The following is a 21,922-nucleotide window of genomic DNA, read 5'->3' on the forward strand; positions in this document are numbered from 1 at the left end:
ACCCTTTCTTAATTAATTGGTCAACTAGACAACCCTTCTCATCACAGGAGGGCAACGGTAAGGGAGAGGAGCGCAGCCTTTCATTTCCGCCCAGTGAAGAGCTCGGCGGTCGTGAAATGACCTGCCGTAGAAGGCTGCTCAACGGGTCATCTTGAAAGTAGTGGTCGTGAATCGTGTGAAGAGAGATGGTCAAACAGCCAAGGGGGACCCTTCTGCACGACGGAGCAGCTCAGGCACTTTCTTGGTGGCCTAAAGGCTCTAGCGTTGCCTAGGCGTGGTTCCAAGGCTAAACTGAAGGCTGGTGGATACGATAGACATCGAGAAGCCGTTCCCAGACCCGCCGCCTGGGTACCCATCGATACCATGAGACTCTTGCTGCGCCTACAGTCTTCACGTACCCCGAGGAATGCCGCAGGAGAGACAGACAGATCCGCATACACTTCCCGACCGTCAGCTCGGCATTTTGCGCCCGCCAGTCACTGTAGATTTTCTTTTGAGATACGCATCCGCTGCCTGTGTTGATCTTTCGATGGGTTTCGCGGGTGTCCACTGCCGCCGAGGTGGGCAGAGAAGATTCAAGAGCCTAGAAGAGCCCCCGAATACTTTTCCCCACGGAAACCGCAGCACGTTGTGGCTCTTCTAGGGTCGCCGAATAGAATGCAATTAGCCTCTCATGCTGTGACTTCCCCCCTCACAACATGGCTCACGGCACCTAAAGCTCCCCACAGCCAACAAACACTCATCTCCCAGCTACCCCTCTGCCCTCTCCGTCCGTAGGCAGTGTGATATGGTTTCTACCATTCTCGAGGAGGAGTCTTCACGGAGTTATCTCGTCAAAATTCGCAACGTATTTCAGCACATAGGGTTTTCCGCGTGTCAACTACAGGAGAGCCGAGGCATCACGCACAGCAATACCATTATCTACCACAACTACGCAGGTGAAAGCTGATCGTGGCCTGTGATGCTGATGCTGGGCAGAGGGATCGCTACGTGATTAATTGAATTCAGCGACTTGCGAATGGAGATATCCATCCTAGCCAGGGTGGGGAGATCTTCCAGCGCCGCCAAAAGATGGGTGGCTGGAAGCTTTGTTCTGGCGACGTCAACTAGCGTCTTCAAGCGATGGAAACGGCGTGCTCCGGGCCGGGTCGAAGCGTGCTCTCCAAGCAAAAGAGGGTCTCGAATCCCTGTACAGGAACATTGGCCAACACTTCACCAACCACCCCTGGCCAACCTTTCGTTCAACGTTGCCCGGAACGGCAGCACAGTACGGAGTATGTTGTGTTAAGATGTGTCCTACGCTGATTGGAGTGTCCAAACCCTTTCCTTTCTGCCGCTGACGCAAACTGAAAGACGACTGCGCAGGTAGCAGCGTGATAATACCCGTTAGTATAGGGTGGCCGGATAGATTCCCCTCCATCACAACGTACAGCATCGCCTCTTATCCTCCTCTTGTAGCCAAATATGTATCAAAGTCAGACGCCGCCCAGAAGTCGTCGTCCACTCTTCAATTGAAAAAGGACCTCAGTCAAGCGGTGAAAGTTCTACAGAATTTGACGACATCTTTGGGAAAGATCGAGTCCAGCCTCGTGGACTCGGACACAGCACGTGCCAACAGAACACCGATATGATGAGAGATTATCGCAAGCACGTCGCGAGCTGAGCGAGCTACAGAATCGATATAAGAGCTCTGAGGACGAACACCAGAAGGAGGTTGTAGTTTTTGCCACAGCCAACCTCCGGCTCAACCAGGAATTTAACGTACGGCTGAAGCACCACGACGCAGAGCATGCATCGAAGTTGGAACCGGTCAAGACGCTACATGCTACCCAAGAGCAGTCCCTCAGGCAGGACATAGACTCGCTACAAGGCGAACTTAGAGTTTTGAAAGAGCAGGAGACGTCGAAAGAGCACCATTTTGGGAACAAATTTCAGCCGGAGAAAACGAGTCTGAAGGCGCAGGTGGATGCACGGGAGACTCAAATAAAAGTACTTCACGAGAAAAGTGCGGACCTATCACGGCGAAATGGGAATCTCACGAAAGGTCTCTACCAGCACCAGACCATCTTGAAGGGGAGAGAAACAGAGATCGCCCGACTCAAGGCGAGGCTTTCGGCCCTTGAGACGTTTGGCCAGTATTCGGTCGATGAGTGAGTTTAGACCGCAGATCTTTCACCGAATCGAGGCTGATGGCAGGAGGACAGAGTAAAATCCGCGCTCATAGCGTTGCAAAATAAGGTTCAGGAATTCTGTGTCTTGTGCTTCGAAGCCGCAGAGCTTCTGCCGGGATGGGTAAGAGACCCATCTCCGTCCGTGGTCATCACTAACGTGTGCCAGCGCCCAGTTCCAAAAGATCTTCATCATCCAGGATTACCCCTGTCGTACTCCACACAATCACCAGCAGGTGGCAGTGTGTTGATCGCCACGATTCAACACTCCCTCTGGAAGGTACTTGTCGACGACGCCTTCGGCGCGAACGGTTTGCCTCACTGTCCAGAAGTGGATGACGTGGCCAACGCGTTGCACCAGAAAAGCCAGCCAGATGAGGCGGTATGGCAGGCGTTGACCGTCAGCGCAATTCTCGACCGTCCTCACCTGCTGGAGAAGACCAGAAGGCGTCTTGATGCGGCTGCCAGTCAACTTCTGGCGTCCTGGGGAGTTTTTGAAGAGGAGCCTCAGAGAGCAGAATTTCGAACTAGGCTGTTCGCTTTGTTGATTGATCATTCCCGGACTTGGTTATCTCTACTCAAGCAGAGGGGACTAGTATCTGTGAGCCTTTAATGGGACGTCCACGCCTTTGTCACCGACACTGGAGAGGACGCTCTCAACGTCCCGGGCGATTTCACTCCCCGTGATGCGACAAACTCACTTCTTGTTCTGAGTCCAGCTTTTTTCCAAGATCCGTCCGATGGAACACGGCAGCCTATGCTTCTCCTGAAAGGCAGAGCACTGTTGGAGAATTCCTCGCTGATTATCACCGCGCTGAAGGAAGAGCAGGATGTAAGATTACCAAGGATGAGTAAAAACAAGCCTCAGCTCTTGAAGAATTGAAAGGGCGTTAGTGGGAGCGAATGCGGGATGACCTTCAGGGAAAGGGTGTCAACATCTCTTGGATGCCAGGGGCACACATTGGTTCGACGGATGGAGATCATGAGCTGAAAGACTACCAACGGAAGAGAGCTAGAACAGCGTGATGAATCTCTCTAACAAGATAGCTGGTTAACCTCAATTGTCTAGATCAATGAGTTTGCGTACGCCGCTATCGGTTCAAGCGTCTTCGCCCTCTCTGACTTGAGTGTCGTGTCCTTGCCAGCTCTGGGCACAAATTCTTGTCGTGGTTAATCGCGCCGTTCCCTCCAGACCCGGTCGAGGCCTCCTACCTCTCGTCAACACCGGCATCTGAATGTTGAGACAAGGTGCCTGGAGAGGCTGTACCCCTGGTCACCCGGTCTGGTTGTTGTCCAGGTCGACATGAGGATGCAGGTTGGTTAGTAGGAGAACATCCCGTCAACGCGCCACCGATCCGAGATCGTCAAGATCGACCGGTCGGGAGCTGGCTGCGGCTCTGGACCACGAAACTATTTAAGCCTGGAAACTTTGCCACCTGTCCTGACGAAGCATGCCACAGCTCTGCGATAGGAGCTGCATAAACCCTCCCACAGCGCTGGACTGAGCTGACATTTCCAGGCATATCAGCTCGGATCTCTCCTTTTGAACTCGTGTTTTCAAATGGGAATTTCTCTGATGCTGTCGGGCTCAGCATCTTCAAGGCTGCGATTCTCTTGCATCGATAACCCGGCGAAAGTGCTCGTGATAATTGCATTGGACGATCTGCCGTGTGTTCCGAAATCTGAGGGAGAGAGAAGTCGGCCGCCCAAGATTGCCCCCATTTGAGTCTTTCCAATATCCTCGCAATTCTTCCGGATCTTCGTCGTGGGCACTCGAAGGCATGAAACTGGACTGTCACGAAAACCGGAAACAGAGTTCATCTGGCTATCACAGGCTCGTATAATGAACCCGTCGGCAGCGATCGTGCTTTCCACGGTCGCCGTCTGCCATACGAGGCCGAGTGTGGTACAAGCCCAACGTACTCCGGAAAAGAGTCAAGATAGAGCTGTCCCGCAAATAAATTCAGTTAGGTGATATGTTAGGGTAGCAAGATGGACGGTGTGGCTATCGCTGTAACGCGATACAACTCCAACCCATCTCTTGGTCGGATCTCTAGGATTTACATATTAGGGGCTCAACGTTCATTATAAGAGGAGGCAGATGCGGTATATCTTAAGGGAGGTAGCGTTGTAGAGTTCGATCGTGATCTTTCTTCGTCTTCGAGATATACTTCCCAACCCCCCGGACCTTATCAACTTTTGTGTGTGCCCCTCTTGGTATCCGTTTGCTTTCGCTCGAGCCCATAGATCATTCGTGGTGTCGGTTCGCGCACCCATGTAGGTGATGGAAGAGAGGATCGACGGTTCCACAGTTGTGGAGGGAAAGCAGTGACTTCCGAGGCAGCGGCTGAGGGTGATGGCGTTGGGCGTTGGGCGTTGGGCGTTGGGCGTTGGGCGTTGGGCGTTGGGCGTTGGGCGTTGGGCGTTGGGCGTTGGTGCAGCACCAGAGAAGATTTCGCAGACCACGGCGTGGGATCCGGACTCGGCTCTGTCTTGTACTCTGGAGGGGGAAGGGGCACCTCAAGGCGGATCTGAGGAGGCACGATGGCCACCGAGCCTAAGGAAGGAGGACCACTCTGGGTCCCCAGAAACGGTCCATGTTGACCGACGCCAATTTTAAATCCTGGTGTAGACGCGGGCGTACACGACGCACCTGCAGAGGGGGAGAATGGGACCGTCACGCCGAGGGTGAGTCAAGAGGGAGTGAAAGGTAGGAGGGAGGGTGAGAGGAAGGTGAGAGGACGGTGAGGGGTGAGGTGAGTGTTTATAAAAGCGGCGTGGTCGGGGTGAGCCGCCCGCGAGCAACGAGCAGTTTTCACAAACGCATTTCACGCCAAGCGTCAGGGATGAAGCTGCACGACTGGCGCCATGCTTTCCGCTTCTGCTTCTCGAATTTCCCCAGAAAGTCGCATTGCATTTCGCAAAAGTGTCCACAACCACCACCGGGTTTCATTCTCGATTCACGCAACCACGACATCAACATTTGCATGCTGTTTCTTTCTATTGATCGTTGACTCTCTTTTCGTCAGCTTCCTTCCCTCGTGCCTCCACTCCCTTATTATTCACGTCGACCCCTTTAACTCTCTACCCATCCCTCTCAACCATGGTACGAACTCGTCCCTGTTGAACTGGACCTGCCGTCAATGACTGCGCACTTTCGAAGCTAAGCTGTACACGCTGACTCGCCCCTAGGCATCTGCCAGACCGTCCTCCCCCATGACTTCAGGCCCCGAGTCCGGCCCCGACACCACGCCGTCGACACAAAAGGCCAGCGGTTCCTCCTCGATCGCACGCGCCGGTTCTCCTCCCGGAGGCCCCCGATCCGCCATCCGTCGACGCGCGGCCGCCGATCACAAGGAGTCCGTTAAGAATGCTCGACCGACCTCGACGCGTGCGGCGGGAGCAGGCGGCTCTTCAGGCACGATGCTGAGACTATATACCGACGAGAGCCCCGGGTTGAAGGTCGATCCTATGGTTATTATGTTTTTGAGTTTGGGGTTCATCTTCAGCGTCGTGGCGTTGCATTGTAAGTGGGCTATATCTGGTCTGCTGCGCTGGCGGGGAATACACCGGCTAACTCTTGTCGTCAGTGATTGCGAAACTCACGAAGCGATTCTCATAGAAGAGCACGGCGATGGAATGGGTAGAATGGGTTCTATGGCGAGAAGGAAAAAGCATGGGCTTTGGTACAGCTTCTTTGTACAATACCACTTCAGCCATCCAGTATGCATTTTTCAGACGAAATGTGTCCCCCCAATTTTGGTCCGGCTTTCCAGATCCCTTTGGCAGCGACCTCAGTTCCTACCAGTTGAGCGCGCTACGTGGCCCAGGGGTGTGATGCATCTTCCTACGAGTCTTGTTCATGGTGGATCTCCACGTGCCTTCCTAGCCACCATCCAAGGGTACGCCATCGGAGGTGTTCTTCACTCCCGTAGCCGGATGACATGGGCAATGCCCAAGCGTCCTATCTCGTGGAAGGCCATTCGAAAGGGCTGGACCCGGCCATCGACAGCCTCGGCCAAAACATCCCCGTCCCGTCGTGCAATCAGGTATGCAGTTTCGTGATAAGTCGCGGGTCTCACGCGGATGAGCATAGGCAGGGCAGTCAGCCACCCGTTAGCTCAGACGTTGAATCTGGCTGGGTCTGCGCCTGCTTAAAGCAACGCCAGCCACTCATGCGCCCAAGCGAAGTCCTCGCCATCAGTCGCATACCCCTAAAGAGACATTCCGTAACCCTCTGGTCCAAATCTGGCGGTGAAATTCGATGCGTGCTTGTGAAGGTTTCTGAAAGCCCTGAGATTCGATTGATTGATCAGTAGCGGCACAGCTCCTGGTCATCTTATAGCCGACACGGCAGACATACGCTGACCATGCTCAAGGTTGTGAGACCGGAGTCACCGAGGAGCCTAGCGGGGACCACCAAATCGGTCAACAGAGTTCACCATTTGGTGCACTCGCCTGGGGACTAACGTCCCCAAGGAGTGATCTGATGATGCCGTCGCCTGATCATTTTGCGGTCTCAAGCTCCTCACTGAAGCTCCTATAGTGCCGATAGTAGAGTCACTCTGAATGAGTGGTGAGAAGAATGTAAGGAATGACTCAGGAATCGGTCAAGTGGCGGCGACACGGGACGCGGGCAGTCGCGGGGCGAGGCTGAGCGTCGAGTCTGTGTGACGCAGTTTCTGTCTGGCTCAACATCCTCTGCGCCGCTTGACCTTGCGAAATCTGTTTGCATTGTATTGTGCGTGATCGTCGTCTGCATTGTATATCCCTCTCAGATATAGTACGTTCAAGCCAAAAACGGGAGTTGCTTCGCCATGACGGACGGCGGCCAGGATCAGACGTCTACCCCTCAACCCCAAGTCAACGGCGACGACGAGGACAAGCACGCCCAAATTGAGCTTCCACCCGCAGACGCAACGAAGCACCACTCGTCTACGGCTGCCCCCCTCACCAGCAGCAGTGGCTGGGATGGCAAACTACGCATGCCTTCTCGCAAGGCTATACTGACCAATCCTGAAATCTTGTCCGACCCTGAGTACTCTATTCCTGATGCCCCTCCGGTCGACGAGATTGAAGCCGATGAAGATCTCTTGGACGACTACCCTGTCGACACCGAGGATATTGACCTCGTCCACTGCCGCATCTCCTCCCTTCCCGCCCTGAGACTCGACCGCTTTACGAACGTGCAGAGATTATGTCTACGTCAAAATGCAATCTCGTCCATCGACCTCCCCGCCAACGTACGGGCTACCCTGCAAGAGCTGGACTTCTACGACAATCTAATATCCCACATCAAAGGTCTTGAAGACATGCCGGCGCTGAAGAGTCTAGATCTCTCCTTCAACAAGATCAAGCACATCAAGAATGTCAACCATCTGACCACCCTCACTGAACTATACTTTGTGCAAAATCGCATCTCTAAAATCGAGAACCTCGAGGGTTTGTCAAACTTAACCATGATTGAACTCGCCGCGAACCGCATCCGCGAGATCGAGAACCTTGACACTTTGAAAGGAATGCGAGAACTCTGGCTAGGCAAGAACAAGATCACAGAAGTCAAGAACCTTTTCCCTCTGACGAACCTACGTCTACTGGATTTGAAATCCAATCGCCTGACTACTCTGTCCGGGCTGTCTGACCTCACAAATCTCGAAGAACTCTACGTGTCGCACAACGCCATCCCTTCCATCCCAATTGATGCCCTCATTCACAACACCAAACTGCGCGTCCTCGATATTTCCAACAACCAGATCTCGCACCTGGAAAACATCTCCCATCTGACAGAGCTGGAAGAACTCTGGGCGAGTTCCAACAAACTGGGTGATTTCCGCGAGGTCGAACGGGAATTAAGTGACAAAGAGAACCTGGAGACCGTATACTTTGAGATGAACCCCTTACAATTTCAGGGCCCAGCGGTGTACAGGAATAAAGTACGGCTGGCGCTCCCGCAGGTCAAACAGATTGATGCTGGTAAGTCGCGCGAATGCACGCGAGAGGAACACTGAATATTAACTAACTTTTGTGCTGCAGCATACGTCAAAGTCTAGAGCCTCAAGCCGCCGTTCGCCGAGGCCGGAAACGAAGTAAAAGATCCCAGCATCTGTCATCCCGGCAGCCGTTGTCATGGCTGTCGCATCATGACATTCGACAGTTCTGATCTGTCAACGAGTCCCTTATGTCATACGACACGGATCATACGCGCGGCTTGCTCATACCCCTGGAGATTGGCATGGCCTGTTCTTGTACCAGGGCCCTTCAACGAAACCTCAATGGGGCTGCAGGGGTCATCTCCCTGCGGGTCTACAGGAGGCTCAGATTGTGGAATGATCACTGGGACTCATCCCGCGTGGATTGTGCGACACAACAAGCAGAGCTGTGACAATCCTTTGAAAGGGTGCCCTACAGCTGGACGCACGTTAAGGAGTGTTCAAGCTGGGCATTACCCCGCTACAACCGGCACAGGAGTCGAAGATCATCCAGCGTGGGACTGCTTATGTGCAGGGGGGTTGATTTCCAGACAAATGTGCTGCACCGTCAGTCACAGTAGGCGTAGCAATGAGTGCATGAAGCAAAAGGGTAGATCTGATGTGCCGAGTTTCACGGAGGACGATGCAGAGCTCTTGTGGATTGGTCCACAACCGTCTCATTATTCACTTCCTGAACGTTCAAAAAGCTCAATTTGTGGATAATTTTTTCATTCCAACCAGCCGTGCATTCGATTCTGCCAACCTGGTCATGTACATTTTGACCAAAGGCAAACAACATCACATCCTGTCCCATCACCAGCTGTTCGTGCTCGATCAACACCGCAAACGCCGTGTTCCGTGCTCGTTACAGAAAGATCGAAGTGAGTGACTTGGCGCATCGCTCTTCACCTCTGTCGGACAGGGTAAAGCCAGCTTGATCTGATCAGGATTTGACCTCCCAAATCGGCATTCCCTCCTTGACGCTCCCAAGCGCGAGAGACCGACAGGAGCACGTGAAGAGGCGTTCGCGATCCCGGACGACCCCGTCGTCCCGATGCATGAGTGTAGGCACCTGTAAGTGACCTTCACGCCAAGGTAGAGAGAGAGAGAGCTCAACTTAGGAGAATCCTCTTCATGTCGTGGAGGATGGCAAGGTAATTCACGTCACTCCGCGCTCGGCGAGAGGACAATCACTGAGCGACATGCTGATAGATGCCCGCGACGATGCAGTGGTCTCGCTCGAAAGGCTCTGCGGGAGGGGAGAAAACAATCAGTACGTGCTACTTACCTCGAATAAAAGAATGAAACAAGGGATTTTAGGTGTCCAGGGAAGATCCGAACACATGGAGTCTCTTTCTCGGCAAACGGCCCGATGCATGGACATGCCAGTGCATGTAACGTGGACCATGCAACAGGCAGGAACAGACAGCACAGAACATGCGGGACCAAAGGATAGGGAAATAGAGAGGCAGGGGGTGTTGCAACTCACCGAGCGTCAACTGCTCCTTGGGCTTGATCCTCTCCTCGCGCATCTTCTTGACCTCGTTGGCAAACACCACCTCGGGCTTGGCTGTCGAGTCGATACAGTTCGCCTTGATGCTGACCACGACTCCACCGCCGACTTTCAGGAAGAGATGGGCATTCAGGCCGACGATGCGCGCCTGGTCCGGCTGCGCCACGTCCGCGAAGATGACGTCCACCATGCCAACGAGCATGCGGTACCGCAGGGGGTGGCGCGCATCCTCGATGATCGGGATCACGTTCGTGCGGTGTGTGGCCATGGTGATCAGGTCTCTTCCGCTACGGTGGGAGAATTCCACGGCGTAGACTCGTCCCGTGGGTCCCACGATGTCGGCAACGTGCGAGACGGACGTCCCTGACGCGGCGCCAAGGTACAGCACGCTCGCGCCGGGGCGGATGTAGATGTCGTCGAGACCTCCCAGGATGCCGGCCGCGAGCTTCGATCGGAAGGGATTCCACACTCTGTATTCGGTCTTTGTGCCCGCAGGGTTGACTTCGCCGTCAGTGCCCGGGTTGGTGGGCGAGTCGACGCTGATGCGCTTCTCGCCGTACACGGATTCGCCGGGCGTCAGGTTCTTTGTGACTAGGAGATCTTCTTTGCCGCCGCGGGCGACGAAAACGCCAGGGTGACGGTGGGGTTCCTGTCGAAGGCGAAGAAAAGAACGCATAGGTTAGCCCATTGTTTGACCGTTGTCTGTGCGAGCGTGGTACTGTCCCTAACTCGATCGGTCGAGCTAAGGGCAAATCGTACGTGGGGATTGGGCAAAAACATACGATAATGACCTTTGCGCCGCCTTTGATGCCGGGCTTCGCGCCCCCTCTGCCACCACCACCGCCTCGTCCACCACGTCCAGCTCCTCGAGGTGCACCTCGACCGAATCCTCCTCTGCCGCCGCCGCGACCACCTCCTCGCCCGAAGTCACCGCCGCCTGAGAAGTCGAGGCAGACACGTCAGCCATCCAGTTCGCGCAGTCGTGCTGGCCGCGATTTCGGCGATTGGTATTAGAGATTTCTCACCTCGTCCTCCACCGCGACCGCCTCTGAAACCTCCTCCTCCTCTGGGTGGACCGCCTCGTCCGCCACCTCGCCCGCCGCGCGGCGCACCGCCAAAGGCCATCTCCGGATGTGTGTTTCTGAAAAGGCCAGCTGCTTCAGGTATTCTACGGTACGTAGGAAGTTTCGGCGGCTCAGTCTCAGGGGCTCGCAAGGACGTATGCGCAAACAGGTAGTTGATAGCTGCAGAAGCTAGAGGGAACAAGTTTATGGGAGTGTCGCAGTCTGCGATTCTTGGAGACCAGTTCACATGGAGAACTGCTTTTTTCTCGAAATTTTGGAGCAGTTTGGCCAGAAGCGGTTAGCCTGAAAGCCCAGTGCCAAGAGTTGATATCATTGGCGGATACAGGGGTTGGAGCCACTGGAGCAATCAAGTGGACACAGCGACATTGACTTGACTTGATCTCGCCTTGGGGGCTGCTTTGTTCGGTTTATCTTCTCAGTGTCAGGAGTCACTCCCCGTGTTCAGCTCGTTCTCTTCTCCTGAGTTTCTTGATGTCCTCAGTGACCGTATGTGCATTGAATATCGTCGCCCTCTGGTGAAATTATTGTACATGCGTGCAACTTGGTGGCAGCCTTCCTGTATTCCAACCACTCCTGCTGTACAGGGTATGGGGGTACTGTTCCTGTGCAACTGATATGTCTATCACGTGAAGGTGGGAATCTCCGGCATCTCATTCCAGATCTCCCCTTGCATTTGCAATGCCATCCAATATGCCGGGTCATAGACCTCAGTCCTGCCGTTCCACTCGCAACTTCCAGCACCATCAGGCTGCAAATGCTCAAGTGGTATGATATCTTCCGCGTAGATGACTTGCTGACCATAGGTCGGGGGCATACCGCCTCGGCATATGATGGCCCGTACCAGCATGGCAGCGGAGTCGGCCGCGGGATTTTCGTCGGACCCTTCTAGCTCGGCATTTTGCGTCCAACCAGTCCACTCTTCCCAAGCTCTCTGGATGCCGAGGTTTGTGGTGACGAACTGTGGCGGCAGACTATCCACGAGCGTGTCGGTATCCGCGGGCATGCCCAGCGAGTAGAGCGCATTGCGACGAATGACTCTGTACGGCATCTGGTCGAAGACAAGGCGATAGTCGCAATCGATGTTGTCGTTGGCGGATACGCCAGGATCATCCGCTATTTTGTCCTGCAGCGAGACGGCGCCCGACATGTACACTGGCTCGCCAGCGAAGTGGGTCTCTATAGGGACGGTAGGACTGTTCTCCTCGTCAAGCTCGGGCTCCAGCTCTTTGCCTGGAGGCGCGGTTGTTGATGCTGCCACAGTCTCGGCGTCGAGTTCTTGTCTATCAGCGACGTCTTCCTTGCTTTCATCCTTGGAGCTGTACAGGACAGTCTGTGGCGAGGATCGTGAAGGAGATAATGGTGGCGAGGAAAGCTGGAGATCGGTTTCCACAGTGCCGTGTTCAGCTATGAGAGGCATGTTCTGTCTGTTGTGCGACGTCCAGAACCTGGCCCACACCTCTTCGTTGATATCTGGAGCTTGAGAAAGGTCCAAAGACAAAGCAGAAGCTAAGAAACAGTCAGAAGCATCTGACGCTGAGATGGCACCGTGATAGAGCTGGAACAGGGATGGCATGGTGGCTTACCTTTTCACATTTGAATTTGCGTAGAGGGTTGGGTGACGAAAACTGGTCGATGCCATGTCACTCATAACAATTAGAGGGTCGCCTTTCAGAACAATGGAGAACAAACAGGTATCTTGGGCGTTGAGCTGGAGGCTGGCTGACGCTTTTTGTTTTCTGTTTGACGGGGCATGGTTCCTTTGTCACAGTATAGCTGATCGCAATGAACTGACAATGGATACAGTGGGCTTCAGCATTGTGCTGTATCGATAGTGGGTGCAGAGTGCGACACCCATGTCACCTGAACACAACGCAGCAGGTTACAACAAACGCGAACTAGACTGTTTTACAGGTGGCGTGTCTCCTGTCTATGAAGGTACAAAGAGTTTAACTCTTCTCTGTCTCAGAGAGTTACTAAACAGATTTCCAGTAGTGTTTATCGCGAACTGGAGGGTTGAGCTACCAGCGAGAAGTATCAGGGCTCCATGTTGTCCATCAGTGAACACCAGGTGCGTTGCCTGCCGTGTGCTTGCCAAAATCATAGCTTGGAAGCATTGATGGGCCGCTTCTGCTTCGGATACCACCAGCCCACAAACCGCTCCAATTCGCGATCAGTTACTCCAGAGTTGGGGTCATACGGCTCATGCATGTTCAGATACGTCTGGATAGCAAGCTCGGCGTCTGCTTCCGCATCGTAGTTGTACACCCTGAAAAGCGGGTCAGTATAGTGCGGGTATGTCCTCGACCTAACAGACACTTACTCCAATGTGGTTACCGGGTCTCCGTAGAGGTTGGGTGAGCGGACGTATTGTTCCTCCTTCAGTTCCATTGCCATTGCTTTGTCTCGTGCCTGGAACTGATCAGCACCAGGTATCGATTTAATTTCCAGATCAGAGGAAGACCATACCTCCTGAACCGGCCCATCCGCGACCTGCCATATGGCTCCGTTGAGGAAAGACACCTGCTGCTTGTAGTACGCTCTGGGCATCCGGGACCTCTCATATACCTCAATTGCCTGCGCGAGGTTGATCCGCCCTTCCACTACCTTTGCCAGGGTCCGGGCAAGGAACGCGCCGTCTTCCATCGATGTTGCTGCTCCTTGAGCCATGTGGTTTGTCATCGAATGAGCAGCATCACTGTGGTGTGTCAGTGGCGAATGCCTAGTATCAGCTTCAAAGGAACAATACCCCATTAACACGATGTTCTTCTCCTTGGTCGACCACGTCTCCAAAGGCCCGGTGACTAACAGCGGCCATCTTCTTGCCGACGTCACCATATCAACAATACGCTTGATACGCGGGTCGTAGTCCTCGTATGTCTGTCGGAAGTCCTTTTCCATATCAATATCCTGCACGTCGTCAACGAGATGGTCCACGTGATGGCTGAGGACCATGTTGAACAGCTTTCCGCCTGAGATGGGATAAGAGATGATGTATGACTTGTCAGCCATCCAGACCTCCATGGTCAGCTTTTCAACAAGCTCTTTGGCGACGGGGTCCTTCCGGATCTGATCGTAAGGGACGAGTGCTCGATACGCACAATTTCCGGTCGGAGGCCTCGGCTTCACATGAGGCATGATTGCTTTTCGCACGGAGGAGCGGACCCCATCGGCACCGACTAGGAGGTCGAATGTCCAGGTTTTGCCTTTCTCGGTTGTGACGGAGACTTGACCGGAAGGACTTGAGGTCCAGTCGATCTTTACCACCCGAGCATCGATGACCAGGTCTGCACCTTCTCGCCGAGCCACCTCGACCAAACCAGAATGAAGATGCATCCGATGCACTGACCATAGGTAAGTAAAAGAAATACTATATCGGGTTGATTCGCTCACCCAACCACCAAGGTACGCCCAAGTTCCTGCTGCATGTCAGTCCTCACTTGGCCCCGAGTCCTGGGTACGTACTTGCGAACGTTAGGTATAGTCTTGGTATAGCCGACCTTCGTCCCATCTTTTCGTCTCATGTTCAATTCCTGTCGCGCGTGGGTCAGCCCAGTGTCTACGCGGCGAAGGTGGAGGTCTACCTCGAACTCGACCAAGTTGTCACCAATGACCTTGTCCACTCCCCACTTCATCAGAAGTCTGGCGACGTTGGGGGTCATCTGGATGCCAGCACCAATTTCACCCAGTTCAAGCGCGGCTTCCAAGACGGTCACTTTCGCGCCCGCCTTTCTCATGGCGATTGCTGCTGCCAGGCCACCGATGCCGGCGCCACATATCCCCACGTTGAGTTCTGGCATTTTCTGGACGGTAAGGGGATGGCAAGTCCAACAACAATGAATCTTCCACCGCTCTTATACTTTGGTAGCTAGCGTCAACACCGGACGTCAATGGAGATGCCCTGTTCCCCACGAGTACACGCCGCCGACCACGCAGATGTCCTGACTCTGATGTGGAAGTCTAGACAGGTAAACATGTGCAGGTATCAACGAGGTGGGCACTGTGCAGCGACGTGAAGAAAACGAATGACAGAAGAGCCTTGCATTGCACAAGTGATACAGACGGATGAGAACCGTCCATATCCGCGACATTACACTTACACAGTACCTCGTACGACTCCGCATCAGCTGGAGAACTCTCGGAGAAGATGGAAAACCGGGGTAGTCAAGCAATGAGTAGGGGCGATCATCCTGCATAGGACCAATAGTATGGATTGGATGTGCATACGAAACGAGGGGATAGCGTAAGTACGGAATAGTCGTGTCCATCCTGCGGAATCGCTAGAACCAGAGTGGTGGGCGGTCAAGTTCCGAGATTTGTCTTCTCGGGCTCGTCGTAACTCGTACCTTCGTACAGTACAGTAGTGCTTCAACCATACGAGGCAGGCAGAAGCTCGGCAATCATCTCGGCCGTGGCCCGCACGCTCTATGAAGTGAAAGAAAGCAGAATTTCCAGTCAGTCTACTCCGTACCAGTTCCGAATAATGTCTGTCGTTTGTCTCTCGATTTCGGGAAGAAAATCTCCGAGATGCAGCTTGGCAAAGCTTGTCCTAGGTGACGTCACCACTTCCGAGTCCCAAGCGCAGTTCAGTTGCTCTTCAGGCACGTTTCAAGTGGAAAGAGGTGCACACATCATTCAACCTATGCAATTCCTGGTATCGAATGTTGTTTATGCGACAGTTCCAGCCGTTGTCACGCCGTGTACGCTACTTCAGTATCTGGCAAAGCCTTCGCGCTCGAGTGCTGGGAATCCCAGTGGTCGGGTTGGGAAAGCCGCAGCCACCTCGTGAGGTATCTCAGGAAGGCAAGATGGCTGCGCACCTGAATGGTGAGCTCACTCTGTCGTGCTAGGAACACCTTCAGAGTCTCGGTAGCCTGTATAGAACAGTGCACTGACATACGCAGTCTTCAGACAACCCCTCCAATTTTTCTCCAACCGCCCTGTGACGGGCTTCTATCGAGATGGGTATTGCAGGACAGGAGCTGCTGACTTTGGCAACCACGCGGTCGCTGGCGTTGTTTCAGAAGAGTTCTTGGATTTCAGTGCTTCACAAGGGAATGACCTTCGGGTCGCAGGTCTGAGAGGAGGCTGCAAGTGGTGTTTGTGTACGTCACGATGGCTAGAGGCATTCCAAGCTTTCCAGGATGGCAGGATCAACAGAAACGCGGTGCCCAGGGTGGTACTGGAGGCGACCGAAGACAGCGCCTTGAGGCAGGTCGACCTGGACACGTTCAAGCAGTTCGAAGCCAGGCCGGAGACGAATGGTGTGAACGGTGTGAATGGCGTCAATGGAGTCAATGGCCATTGATTCCTATACCGCTCAGAAAAAGCAAGAGTGCCGAAACTCGTTAGCAGCATCCCAAACTTTTCGAGAAAAGTCAAGCTCAACACTTACATGAAAAGGAAAAATGATGGCGCCGCTCCCCAGAGTAATCGGAATCGAATTGAAACCGAGCCATCCAAGATAATGGAATGCTAGATTTCCGCTGCGATTGCACTAAAGTGAGGTACGCTTTCGCGCCCAAACAATCTTCGCGACGGCTCTTCCATAGGGAATCCCCCAAGACACGAACACTACGAGAGTGTTGGCCTTGAGGCCCTGTAAATTTCTGATGCCGGTCGCGAGCACGAAATCGTGCCGGGCCCTCGCGGGCGGTACCATGTGCCTTAGATCGAGAATGATCCGGGGCAGAGGTGGACTTTTGAAGATTACTCCGAATTTCTCATCTGCAAGAGCAGAACAAGGGCTCAACTGTTGAGACAACAGGAGCACCTCGTTGTTTGTAGCAGAGAACGCAGCGGATGGGGAGCGGCGCACCAAGAGGAGAAAGAAAGAAAAGCTGCGCGTCTATTTTCTATGTATGATATTTTACCTTGACCACGGAGTCACAAATATCTGCCGGTGTTTTGCCGAAGTTGTGCGTCATCTACTGCCATACACTTGACCGTAGGAACTATCGTCTCTGCAAAGGAAAGCAACATCCCCTTGATCTGAATAATGCCAAAATTGTCGTCCAAAGTAAATACGGCCGAAGCTCGATGGGTGCATGCGGATATGATTGAATATAGCTATGTGATGGACGCGATGCCCATCGCCTCAGTTAAGCGCCAACGTAAACTAGCAGCTGAAGTACGGAGTACAGACGCCCCCATTCTTTTATCCCCAGTACCGTGTGCCTCCCGCACCTCTCCACCAGGGCTCGGTTTAGGCGTGTGCCCATATTCAGGGCTGCCAATGGCGATGGGATGGCAGAAAGGCAACGAATCCTTACGATGGATTACATCGAGACAAAACAAGAGAAAATATAAAAGGTCCAGGAAATGTCCCGTTAGATGCTCATTCATGGGTTGAATGTCCTCAGCACACTCCTGCAGAATCGGGGCCATGGAACGTAATCTTTCCCAACGCGAGGCGGGGCTTGTCCGTGTTGCAGTGTCTCAAAAGTTTCCATAAGTCGAATGCGGCGCTTCGCTAGCCAAACATTCGCTTCTTGGTTCCCCAGAAGTCAAGCACTTGGTCAAGGACATCTTTCCCGGTAGCCTCTTCCGTAGCTGCGCGAGCAACCACACAGAATTTGATAGCAAGTGGCAGCTTCCGGCGTTGTGGCAGGCTCATTGGGGATGTCAGGTAATTTCTGGGGTTGGGATACCTAGGACGACCGCGTGCGCTCGTAGATGTCGCCTGAAGCATTGGTAACGAAGGTTGCTGAAAAGGCGCCTGGGTTGCTTGCAGATCGAGTTATGACTTCGAGTGGACCAACAAGCGTTTCCAGCAATCCCGTGGCGGAGCAAGAAATGCTACTATGGTATGCGGAAAGTGACCTTGGAGCATTTACTGATTTCGGCTCGGCTGAGATCAATGGGTCTGGAGCAATGATCGAGAAGGGACGATAGGGATTTTATTTCGATTCGAAATGACAGGTCCTAGATCGAGGGAGTCGGAAATTGTTTCTGTGCCACTGTGAAGGCAGATAACTTTGATGTACACTAATATCGACAGGACTAACGCTACTGCGCCAGAATCATGCATACCGGCTCCATAACGCCTTAGCTCTTGCAATGTTCAGGTGTGTCGTGTATCCTCACTTGTATTGCTGTCCTCCTGGACCTGGAGGATGCCCGCCCCAGCCCTGCGGAGGTCCTTGATGTTGGGGAGGCATGGGTCCTTGGCCTTGCATTGAGCCAACGTCGGGTCGGTTACGGATGTCTTGACGGAATCGGCAGATGGAGCAAGCGAGCTGCAACGACGAGTCAGTGCTGCTGGACATGTCTTTTGTTTCTTGGCGCCTTACATCTTTGTGCTTTCCTCCCAGCGGAATGATCGGGACCCAACAGAAGGTGAACCAGTCCCAGGATGAAATTGGATGTGCCGCCCAATTGCCACAGTTGTGGCACTGTGCTGTTACACCCTCATAGCCCTTCAACGGGCTCGTGAAATCTAGAGAGACCGTCAGCTGGAGCAGTCCGAGCGCTCAGCGCATGCATTCTTACCTTTCGTTCCCACCACGAAGAAGAACGCCATCAGTACGAATGAGTGGTCCTGATGTTGCTGCCAATATAGCACAGCTTCTAAGATACACCGTATTTAGGAAGGTGAAGACCTGCGGATGGGATCGGCTATGGGTGAAATGGCAATGCGAATTGAGGCGGTGCACTAGATCTTGACGCAGTCGCATGACGAGAGCGTGACGCGCAATTCTCAAGCCAATCCGCAGCTTGGCGCCACGCGACTTGGGCTCACGTGCTGCGTGCCGAGCCACTTCTTACACGTGACAAGTGATCGTTGAGTCACGTGGCGGCGCGTAGTCTTCTTGCCGTGAACCTCTAGAACATCTGAGCGTCTTCATGTTTCTCACTCAGGCACGCACTCACCCTTCATCTTCGGCCTGCTCCATCGCAATGCAAGGTCATACGCTCCGCCAATCCATCGCTTACCATGCCAACACGGACTCATATTTGACGGCAAGCCAAACAACCGTCTCTCCTATTACGCCTCCAAAACTGTCGACGACTTTACTGTTCTCCTCAAGCAGAACGGACTCTCCCTTTTGCTAATGGAGTATTAAAACCCCGTCCCTGATCTTACGAGCTACCGACATGTCAAGCATAGCAGCAAAGAGCTAGAACTTTCAAGCGACAGACGAACACGTGTCTATATGTTCCATCTCGAGGGAACCAAAGAGGGAGCATGCAGAAGGCGCCAAACAAGGTTCCGCATCAAGCATTGCGCCAGCAAATCCTTGGCTGAACATTCTACCGCTGTCGCGGGTGCAGCGAAGCTTCTGGTATTTCAGTGCGGATATATGGTTCAAGGAATCATCCCGTGTAGCGAGACCCAGTGGTTCACCCCCTGCTTGCAGATTCGCGAAGGAGTCTCGAAGGGCATGACTGGCTGCGGTCCCATGATATCTGACGTAAAGACCATAGGAGCTGAAGGGCCAGGTGCCACAACGCAAGGATTGGAAGGAAAAGCAAGTCACAAAGCTTGAGCTACTCAAGCTAACGATTCTGATCCTTGTGGCTGCACAGGGACATCAGCCGTGATATTCGGCTACCAACCGAAATTCCTCCCCTTCTGTGCAATCCCGCGTCTGAGTCACTCAGCACGGTCCATACATTGGTCGTCATACACTCATCACAAATGAAGCAGAATCATTACCAGGAGTCCCGCACCGGGCGCACATCACATCAGCCTCGGTGGCCGCTGGAATCTCAAACCGTCTCATAATGTTCCGTTGGCATCTTCTCATCCATAACAATCTCTCGGGGCTCTTCGTGCCTTGCATCAGCCATGGCATCCCTGCAGCTGCGGTATACCTTGATAACCGGATCCTTCGGCGCCACTGCGACTTCCGACTCCGACTTCGTTTCTGATGCAGTATGCTCTGATGCGTCAACCAGGGACCAACCCGGCTCAGCGCGCTCGAATCGAGAGCGCACGTATGGGTTTAGCCCAACGAATCTGATCTCGACTTTGTCGCCCGAGTACTTCTTGACCTCATTGTACAGCTCGTGAAGCTTCAAGTTGGCTGTGCTGTCGAGATGATTGGATTTGGTGAAGTCGAGGATCAGGAGTCGCAGAGGAGGCAGAGTTGACATATTGCTGATGCCAGCCTCCCTTCTGAGTCTCGCAACTCTCTTTTCGCCCACGACAGACCATGTCCGCTCAGCCTCGATATTCTCAGGTGACATGTGAAAAGGCGCGTGATGTGTTTTCACCACGTCCACGATCAAGGTCTTGAACCTCTGTGCGTTCGGGAAGAACATTGATTCAGCGAACGTGAAAATCTGCGTATCGGCTGGGATATGGTCAGGCATGCGCTTCGAGTCGTCAATCGACTGCACAAGTTCAGAACCCGATGACGAATTGACGTTGTTGATATGCTTGAATGCCTGTCGCACCAGGCAGACGAAAATAGACCAGCCAACGCCCGTACCGATACCGATTTCGGAGGACTTGAACAGGGTCAACCAGAAGGTAAGCATTGCCGCCACGAAGTCGGTGAAGGATGTCCGCCAGTAGTGGTAGTACGTGCGCCAGGTGCCAAACAATGGCCAGACAGCAGTGATGACAATGGCGGAAAGGACGGCCTTCGGGATCCAGTACAGGGCACCAGTAAGTTCGTAAATGGTGATCAAGACCACTGCGGTGGTGATGACGCCTCCGAGAGGTGAGCGGACTTTGCAGCCTGAGTTGACTGATGTTCTTGACATGGCTCCACCCACGCCCATGGCGCCCCAGAAGCTGTTGACCATGTTCGCCACGCCAAGGTAGCAGAGCTCCTGAGAAATGTCGGGGACGTAATTGTTGCGAAGTCCAAAGCCGCGGGCGATTGCGGTATGTTCAAGAGCAGCAGCCACAAACGGAGCAATACTGCGGCCGATGACCTTGGTAAAGAGCTTGCTGTCCACTGCCTTGGCCTGGATGCCGTCGGATTTGACCTTGGCAACAGACCAAAGGTAGTCATCTGAATCCTTTTTGTGGTTGACGGCATAGCTGATTCCCGTGTACAACAGAACGCAAATAAATGCACGGCTGATGGACAGGTAGAACGCGATGCGGTTCTTACTTCCCCACCTTTTGCCCACTTGTTCGAGAGCCACGAGGATGAAAATTGCAGTGAAGCCAATTGCACAGGTCAATCCACTGGCGTCCGGCAACTGCGAGAAGATGTTGTGGATCTCACCCGCCGTTTTGCTGCTGCCGCCATCCTCGCCTAGGAGAGAAGCACCCTGGCCTAGAGCAATGACGATTGCGGCGGCAGAAATGAAGCCATTCAAGACGGGTGTGGAGACGAAGTCCAAGAGGAATCCGAGTTTTAGAAATCCCAAGGCCATGCCGTAGATGCCCATGCCCAGAGCGACAGCCGCGGCTACCTCTTGTGCCTGGTAGCCCTCCTTGACGAGGCCCTTGACAATCTCTGCGGTGAGCAGGCCGATCAGTGAAGTTGGACCAGTGGAGAGATCTGCAAGCAAAGAGGCATGTCAGTTCATTCAGGGCCTCCAGGCAGTGTTTCCGCCGTCGGATTCTGTACCTTTCGAGGTCCCCATGAACGCATACAAGATACCCGGGAACCAACTCGCCATCAGCCCATACTGGACTGGAATGGTGGCGATCTTGGCATACGCCAGTCCCTGAGGGACGAGCATGATGCCGATCGTGAGACCAGCGATGAAGTCGTTGATGAGCCATCGATAGTTATATCGTGGCAACCAGCCCACGATAGGCACCTTCTCGAGAATGTAGGTGGCGGTGGCAGAGGGAGCGCGACGGAAGCCAACGCCGGCATAGCGGCGGGCCTGTTTCCAGTTCACGTCCGTCTGGAGTGAGGTTTTGACATTATTGACAACCTTTGAAGCCATGATCACTTGATGGACTTTGGGAGTTGTGCTTTTCACCTTTTTCACCTGTTCCACTCGTCCAGGAGCAGATGGTGGCAATCACGGAGGCAAGTGGCGGAGGGAGATGGACACTCTTATCACGCAGGATATAAGATCCAGATCCATTTGGGATCCCTGGACCAGACTTACCATTAGTGGCAAAGATGGCTGGTTCCCCCCGGATTGGAGAAAGGGCCGCCATGTGTACACGGGCGCTGTTGATTCAGTGGACGCTACTGGGCCTGTGAGGGTGTGCACACCAGATAGCCCCAGATCTCGCCTCTGAACGTCGAAACAAGCCGCCAAGGA

General features: G+C 53.7%; 8 protein-coding genes across 8 annotated transcripts; 3 read left to right on the top strand and 5 right to left on the bottom strand.

Moving 5' to 3' along the window:
- Window positions 1-5,384: 5,384 nt before the first annotated feature.
- A1O7_02630 (uncharacterized protein) lies at window positions 5,385-5,790 on the top strand (the record flags this gene model as incomplete). The annotated part of the gene is made up of 2 exons (XM_007756661.1): window positions 5,385-5,694; window positions 5,759-5,790. 2 exons carry the CDS (start codon window positions 5,385-5,387, stop codon window positions 5,788-5,790), a joined length of 342 nt encoding a protein of 113 aa, XP_007754851.1.
- Window positions 5,791-6,985: 1,195 nt separating this feature from the next.
- On the top strand, window positions 6,986-8,176 carry A1O7_02631 (adenylate cyclase; the record flags this gene model as incomplete). The annotated part of the gene is made up of 1 exon (XM_007756662.1): window positions 6,986-8,176. One exon carries the CDS (start codon window positions 6,986-6,988, stop codon window positions 8,174-8,176), a length of 1,191 nt encoding a protein of 396 aa, XP_007754852.1.
- A 1,277-nt stretch (window positions 8,177-9,453) lies between these two features.
- On the bottom strand, window positions 9,454-10,775 carry A1O7_02632 (uncharacterized protein; the record flags this gene model as incomplete). The annotated part of the gene is made up of 3 exons (XM_007756663.1): window positions 9,454-10,299; window positions 10,433-10,587; window positions 10,676-10,775. 3 exons carry the CDS (start codon window positions 10,773-10,775, stop codon window positions 9,454-9,456), a joined length of 1,101 nt encoding a protein of 366 aa, XP_007754853.1.
- A 582-nt stretch (window positions 10,776-11,357) lies between these two features.
- On the bottom strand, window positions 11,358-12,308 carry A1O7_02633 (uncharacterized protein; the record flags this gene model as incomplete). Its single annotated transcript, XM_007756664.1, has 1 exon — window positions 11,358-12,308. The coding sequence occupies one exon, from the start codon at window positions 12,306-12,308 to the stop codon at window positions 11,358-11,360; it is 951 nt and encodes a 316-aa protein (XP_007754854.1).
- A 524-nt stretch (window positions 12,309-12,832) lies between these two features.
- Window positions 12,833-14,532, bottom strand: A1O7_02634 (uncharacterized protein; the record flags this gene model as incomplete). Its single annotated transcript, XM_007756665.1, has 6 exons — window positions 12,833-13,001; window positions 13,056-13,144; window positions 13,202-13,430; window positions 13,482-14,102; window positions 14,198-14,265; window positions 14,317-14,532. The coding sequence occupies 6 exons, from the start codon at window positions 14,530-14,532 to the stop codon at window positions 12,833-12,835; spliced, it is 1,392 nt and encodes a 463-aa protein (XP_007754855.1).
- A 1,008-nt stretch (window positions 14,533-15,540) lies between these two features.
- A1O7_02635 (uncharacterized protein) lies at window positions 15,541-16,040 on the top strand (the record flags this gene model as incomplete). The annotated part of the gene is made up of 2 exons (XM_007756666.1): window positions 15,541-15,559; window positions 15,637-16,040. 2 exons carry the CDS (start codon window positions 15,541-15,543, stop codon window positions 16,038-16,040), a joined length of 423 nt encoding a protein of 140 aa, XP_007754856.1.
- Window positions 16,041-17,814: 1,774 nt separating this feature from the next.
- A1O7_02636 (uncharacterized protein) lies at window positions 17,815-18,254 on the bottom strand (the record flags this gene model as incomplete). The annotated part of the gene is made up of 3 exons (XM_007756667.1): window positions 17,815-17,970; window positions 18,025-18,170; window positions 18,224-18,254. The coding sequence occupies 3 exons, from the start codon at window positions 18,252-18,254 to the stop codon at window positions 17,815-17,817; spliced, it is 333 nt and encodes a 110-aa protein (XP_007754857.1).
- A 1,190-nt stretch (window positions 18,255-19,444) lies between these two features.
- Window positions 19,445-21,595, bottom strand: A1O7_02637 (uncharacterized protein; the record flags this gene model as incomplete). Its single annotated transcript, XM_007756668.1, has 2 exons — window positions 19,445-21,198; window positions 21,268-21,595. The coding sequence occupies 2 exons, from the start codon at window positions 21,593-21,595 to the stop codon at window positions 19,445-19,447; spliced, it is 2,082 nt and encodes a 693-aa protein (XP_007754858.1).
- Window positions 21,596-21,922: the final 327 nt, after the last annotated feature.

The sequence above is a fragment of the Cladophialophora yegresii genome (assembly GCF_000585515.1).
Source record: "Cladophialophora yegresii CBS 114405 chromosome Unknown aczIN-supercont1.2, whole genome shotgun sequence".
Classification (NCBI taxonomy): domain Eukaryota; kingdom Fungi; phylum Ascomycota; class Eurotiomycetes; order Chaetothyriales; family Herpotrichiellaceae; genus Cladophialophora; species Cladophialophora yegresii.